General features: G+C 45.7%; 1 protein-coding gene across 4 annotated transcripts in view; it reads left to right on the top strand.

The window, feature by feature from the left end:
• NKTR (natural killer cell triggering receptor) overlaps window positions 1-6,753 on the top strand; it is a 56,740-nt gene that overhangs the window by 35,437 nt on the left and 14,550 nt on the right. For all 4 annotated transcript variants that reach the window (XM_019508065.1, XM_019508066.1, XM_019508067.1 and 1 more), the window contains 2 exons: window positions 1,465-1,620; window positions 3,542-3,629. In XM_019508065.1, coding sequence (XP_019363610.1) covers window positions 1,465-1,620; window positions 3,542-3,629 — 244 coding nt within the window. The remainder of the gene's footprint in view (window positions 1-1,464; window positions 1,621-3,541; window positions 3,630-6,753) is intronic.

Raw genomic sequence — 6,753 nt, 5'->3', positions numbered from 1 at the left:
GGGAGGGGAGGGCATGATTCAGGCACAGCTTGCTCCTGGCGGAAGGGGTAAGTGACAGCAGGGTATAGCACCCACTCCCAGCGCTGCCACACCCGCATCCCGCACCTCCCCCACTCAGGCTAGACAGCTTGTCCCAGCCCCAATCCCTCTCCCCAACACCAACAGACTTACCAGCTGGAGGCAGTTGTGTCAGCTGCCTGTTTAGTCTATGGCCGAATCTCCAACGCAGCACCAAATCTTTGGGATCTGAGTCAGCCAGATCAAGTTGAGGCAGCAATTCAAATCTCTGAATCGAATCGCTATCCTCCAAACAGGCCGAATCTGAATCCAAAGTGAATACTTGCCAGTGTGCATAGGCCTAGTTAACATCTCAGTCAATTCACTGAAAAGCTACCAGGGACATTGTGTGTCAGTTACTCCTTACTAATGTAGACATGGTAAAATGAGATTAAATCTAAATTCTGGATAATTCTTAGAATTTGGAGGAAAATTTAAGGCACTATATTGAAGATCAAGGGTTGTTCACTTGCTGTCTGTGGGCCACATTCAGCCTGCAGAGCTACCTTATTTGGCCTATGGAGCCAAGGGAAGGGAGGGGAGGTCTGCTTGGAAACAGCCCATACTTGGAGTTAAGCGCTGGTAGAGCAGCTTTCCCATCCACCCCACCCCCAAATGTTGGTGACCGCTGCTAAAGATGCTAGATTAGTGAAAGTAGCGTCTTTTTAAAATTATTTTTGTTCATTTTAAACTAACTTGTTACAAGTTCACTGAGTACCTAATGGTTGGGGATTTACCTAATTTGCAGCAAGCAGAAGGGATTTTTGCAGGCCACTTGTGGTGCATGGAGGCGATTTTTTGCAACAAGCCCACCCCTCACCACTGATTGGCTGAAGGGCCCCGGTGGCCCCGCCTCTCGCTGGTGCATGGCTGGAGGCAGGACTGTGTGATGGGCAGCCCTCTCAGCCAATCAACAGTGCAGGAGGGGGGTGCCATCTTGACTGCTCCCCCCTTCCCCTGGCAACCTGTGAGGCTGGGCCACAGCAGCCATGAGGACTCCTGGCCACCTGGGGAGCCAACATTTTATTTTTAGTAAGTTTTACTCTTTAATTTTTTTTGATTTCATGGACGTTGCCTGTTTTCGGAGATGGTGCCCAATTTTGTAGTTTCCGTGAAACTGCGAATTTGGTAGGTTCTTACTAATGGTCTAACATAGCAAAAATCTTGTCTGTTGAATAAGAAACAACCCATTTCCATAATGCTGTGAGATCTTGATTTGTCAGTTAACATAAAAACTTCATAAACTAAATGACCTTGTGCAATTTTAAAACTGGGTTGTTGAATCATCTTAATGTTGGCTATGGCACTTAAGATGATTTTTTCCAAATTACTATTATTTTTTTTAAGCTATGCCTCTTTTTTGGTTTAACTTGTAATCTTGTTTTGTACATTTTTTTCCCCTCATAGTTATCATTCTGACAAGAACGATGCAAATGAGAAATCAGTTGATGCAACTACAAAAAGGGACAAACCTGTGGTACGTCCTGAAGAAATCCCCCCGGTGCCTGAAAATAGATTTTTGCTGAGAAGGGATGCACCTGTTGTCAATGTAGAGCCCGAGCCGTAAGCAACAGACTAAACCTTTTTACTTTGACTCTTAACTTTCTTGGCTTTCAGAAATGTTCTTTCCATTAATTTTTGTTCTGATCTCCATAGGGGCCCCACATGGTAATAAGAAATTTCTTAGCTCTAAGACCAGCTACCTTAAACATTTGTCACGTTTCTTTTGGAATTTCTACTTTGATTTCTTTGTCAAATCCCTTTAAATTAGATTTAATTTAATACCTTTACATGCTGCTGTTTATCCTGGAGAGTCCCATCTGTGGTACAAACTTTCAGCTAAAATACAAAGACCGCATCCAGATAAGCACAGATGTGAGGTACGTACCACACATACCAGCGTGCCCTGCGCTTCCTACCTTGCAGGGTCGGGGGTTGACCCTGGGAGACCTCAGAGTCAAAAAAAAAAAAACCATGGCAGAAAAAGGCGAGGCAGTACGTGTGGTGGTAGCGTGCAGTGCCCAAAACCAGAGCCTGCCCGACTGGAGCCACACTCTGGCTGCAGTCCAGGCCTGCAGCTGCAGCCCTAGAAGGCCCCCAGGACCCCAGGTAAGGCTGTTGGGGCCAACACAGTCATTGGCCCTGATCCCAGCCTCCCCTACCCCACCCGTGGTAACCTCCTGTGTGCCAGGGTGTACGCGGCACGGGCATTCCATGCCGTGACAAGGTGATTCGCAGCTACTTGTCCCCAGGGAAACAAACAGCTGTGTTCATCTGGACATGGCCAGAGTGTAAATAACTTCTTATTTCAGCACGAAAACCTGAGATACGCTCTATTTTGTGTTTTATGGTTTACAGTATTTTATTACAGAGTAGTGGGAACATAAAATGGCGAGTTTATCTTTCCAGTTAAAATTGGAAGAAATGTAGATATGATGCATCAATCCACTGGAATTTTGTAAAGGCTCCCATCTTTTCTAAATATAGGAAGAAAATGCTTCTAAAGGACCCAGAAAAGAAATTTGCACATGATCTCAAAGTAGACGTGGTAGAAATTGTGTATGCAGAATTCTAGTGTTTTTCCCTACAGCCCTCTCTTAGTATAGTGGGTTGAATACCGTGGCATAATACACTGGTCACTTTATCTATTTAACTTATTAAACCTAAGCAACATTTATGAATGTAAGTGGACATATTTGACACTACGCGGTCATGGCTCTTAAATCCTTTGCAGCTACTTCTCAGCCTTCTAAAGTATATTCACAAGAACACCGAGTTGTCTCATTGCTAAAATTTACTAAAATTAATAGATTATCCATTGCTAGTAATTCAATGATGTAGTTCCTTAAACTAAGCTTTTTAAATGCTGGGAAACTATTCAGTGGATTTGTAACCAAAAAACTCCTAGAAAGTTTGCAGATCTGAGGTGCATTGTTTTCTGTAGCCAGAGGCATAATGATTATGATTTAACTGTTATGTCTAGTGCCTTTTAACTCCTCAACCTAAATGCCCTGGTACCCATTCACTGCTGGGTCAGTTGGGAGTTGTCTGTGGAAGTCTGAAGTAATACATGAACTCGTGCCTCTGCATCCACAGCAAGGTGCCTTAGCCACTCTGCCCTGCAGTGGACACGTGGTTAGTAGATCATTTAAAATGACAGTGTCCTAGGGAAAGGGATGGACTATTTTAGCAGAGCGTTTTGAAGTACAAGTCAGCAATATTCCCTTAAATTTTCAAATTAAATTTGATCTTTCTAGCTAGGCAAAATCACTATAGTAATAACCCGCCTTTTTGTAGGAGAACTATATATTTTTCTTGTTATTTCTTGGTGACAGCTTCTAAGTATACTGGCTTTGAGATATTGTATTAATCCATATGGTAAATATTAATGGTGTAAAAATAGAAGAAAGGTATTCATGTGTTAGGAACAAGTTTGTATTGTTCTATAGCTTTTATATTAAGCCTGCTTTTCTTACTATTTTAGGAAACTTCTTGATGTTGCACCAGTATTGAGTGACCAGAAGCCCTCAGTCTCCAAATCTGGAAGAAAAATTAAAGGAAGAGGCACAATAGTATGTAGCTTCTGATATTTTCCTCCCCATCACCTCCCCCAGGATTTTAAATTACTCAGATGGTTTGCATGAGATTTGTTTTAACCAAGGTTAAAACTTTATAATGTACTTGCTTGGTGAGTTGAAGCGTTGCTGTATATATACAGTAAAAGAGTGCATTTGTAAAACTCTAACCTTTTCCCCTGCATCCCCCAAAAACCATTTGCCTAAAAGATTGGTCAGGAAAAAATGTCCCTTGGTTATAATCACTTCTCAAAATTACTTAAAATAAAGCCAGTAAGATTGATTCCCGTAATTCAGGGGCGGGCAAAATAAGTCCTGCAGGTTAGATCTGGCCCACCAGGCACTTTCATCTGGGCCGTTATGCCCACCAACTAATTGTACCCTGCCCAGCTCTTCTGATCATGAGGGTGGGAACAAGGCATCCATGTATACACACCCAGCCAATATACCCTATTGCCCCTCACTCCCATGTGGATGGAAGGGCCCAGCCCAACCAGCATGCATCTTTCTGGCAGGGCTGCTGCTGCCACTGCTGCAGCTGGCAGGGAACCTGTTTGGCTTCCCCAGCATCCCACTTGGTCCAGGCACCAGGTGAAAAAGCAACAGGGACAGAACTGTAACTGGGCAGGAGTGTGGGACTGGGGCTGGTGGCAGCGCGGAGTGGCGGCACCACAGAGCTCAGGTGGGTATGAGGGAGGGTGTGGAGACTGCCCCAACGCTCGCCCTCCATGGCGTGTAGCCCCTGCCAGCAGGAGGCAGGAGAGCTTGGGATGCTTATGCCCAGCGCAGGTGCTGGCGCCTGGTGGTACGTGGCTCCAGCCAACACTGCACTTGAGGGCAAGGAGCGCAGCCTGGCCGGGCTGCCTCTATCGCTGGGGCTCCGTGCTGTGTGCATGCAGTTCCTGCACTTGTGTGCCACTGGAGGGAAGCCCCACACTCCAGAGCCTGCTGCTTTCACTTCTCTCTGCCGCGCAAGTCCTGGGGCTGTTCCCAAAGTGGTGGGGAACCCCAGCCCCTGCTTCCCTATACAGTTGTGGGACCTATGTGGCGGGGCAGGGAAGGCAGTGGGCTCCAGCACATGAGTGCAGGAACTGTATGTGTGCGGTGCGCAGCCCTGGCAATAGAGGCGGCCTGGCCACGCTGCTCTCCTTGCCAAGATACGCAGTGCTGGCCAGAGCCGCATGCCACCAGGCGCCAGTGCCTGTGCTGGACACAAGTACTCTGAGCACCCTGGCCGCTGCCGCCGCCGCCGCCTGCTGCTGCTGCTGCTATGCACCATCGGGGGACTGTGTGGGAGGGGGTCCCCACACTCCCTCAAACCCCACAAATGATACACACCCACACTCTACCCCCACAACCCCCCACATATACACCCCCCACAATATACAAGACTGCTAAGACTTTATTTTTAATTATTATGCAACCACCTCTTTATACAGTACTCAAACAAATCATGACATTTTTTTTGTAATAAAATTAAAATATGTTATAGAAGGTGTTTGACTTTTAGTGTATGATATTTTTTTTCCGTTCTAGGATGGCAACCCTTCTCCCAAAAGGAGTATTTCTGGGGGGCAAGGGGAGGGACTTCCAGTAGCAAACGTCTGGAGTTAGGAGCGGGACTTCTGGTCTCAAGATGGTGACCCCGGGGCAGGGGCTACCTATGCGGCCCTCAACAGCTCACCAAAATTTGTTAAGTGGCCTTCCAGCTGACATAATTGCTTAACCCTGCTTAATTGCTACTGGGCCCCAGTGTTTGAACTGGAGACAGTGACAGTAGCTACTATCCTCTTCCAGTTATTGGAGTTCCCTATAACAGCCTCCTTTGAAACCTCAGAGTTGTAAGACGCTGTTATAAAGAGGGATGATGTACAACAGTGACTGGCAACCTTTTAAGGCTGTGGGTCAGCTTTGACCCAGTTCAGGTCAGGGAGTGAGCACTGGGAGTGAGCACTAGGGTCCTAGTGCCCAGTACCTCTGAAGCTCAGTGTCTGATAGACAAGATGACACATGTAAATGAAGATCAGTTAATCTGCACAGGTCTCATCTCAGGTGCACAGAGCCAGGGCAGTGAATAAAGTAGCTATGGATTATGTGTAGTATTGTGTTTTAATGCATGATCAGTGTTTCGTGGCCACACTTCTCTTCTGATTTGGATATTGGTGTTGAAATTATAGCAGTGTTCAACAAAGAACTACAAATTGGTGTGAGGTGTAAAAAATAGGTTTTGTGGCAAGCGACTTAAGCAGCTGAGGTATTTAGTTCAAACTGTCTGTAAGTACCTCCCATGGCAAAGATTTCTGCATTAATTACCCCTTTTCAGTACAGCCATGTTAGCATTGTGACTCAAGCTAAATCAGTGATGTTTAAGATCTGTCTTTGTAGTATTCTGATATCTATTTACAGGCACTCTGAACATCTCCCCATCTTACACATGTTCCATTTGTTCTTTCCCTAAGCACATGAAGGGACTGAAAAATCATTTGCACAGGGCGATGATACTGAGCCTGCTCCTCTTCAGAAGCTTGGTGCAAGTTTATTTAGGCAGTAAAAGAGAGGATATTGGTAGGCACCAACCCTCTTGTTAATTGCTCTCTTTAATATCTCAGTGATCCAAGGTTTCAGCCCCAGCTCCTGTGCCGCATCAACCAAAAGACCCTATTCATCCACCATTACGTTGCTATCAGCATCCACTAGGTTCAGAAGATTTCACATTCCAAAGATTAGCTAAGGTAGAAATTGCTGTCCCTGATGCCTAACAGGCTGGGACATGATCAGACTTGCAACTTGTCTCGGTCTCAAGAAAAACTAAACTTCTGAACAGGTTCCCTGCTGCTTTGGTACCAGGTTCCAAGACAGCACATGGAGTATGCTTGGAATCGGCCACTGCTGTTTTCTCTGTGAATCTCTAAGTGCTCCAAGTTGTGGTGCCTTCCACCCTGGTACCAGTTGTCTTGTTAGTACTGACTCCATATCTAAGCAATAAACAGTGTTGATTGAGCTACCTGTGCACCTGATGCTAGAGTCCTTTCCTGAAAAATTAAGAGCCTATAAATACCAGTTTTGGAGTCTTTCAAGACTATCCCCATTGTCCTACCTGACACAGAACAGGTGTTGGCTG

Source organism: Gavialis gangeticus, unplaced genomic scaffold, assembly GCF_001723915.1.
Source record: "Gavialis gangeticus isolate Ggan-Ray unplaced genomic scaffold, GavGan_comp1, whole genome shotgun sequence".
Classification (NCBI taxonomy): Eukaryota; Metazoa; Chordata; order Crocodylia; family Gavialidae; genus Gavialis; species Gavialis gangeticus.
This window is presented reverse-complemented; position numbering and strand designations above follow the sequence as displayed.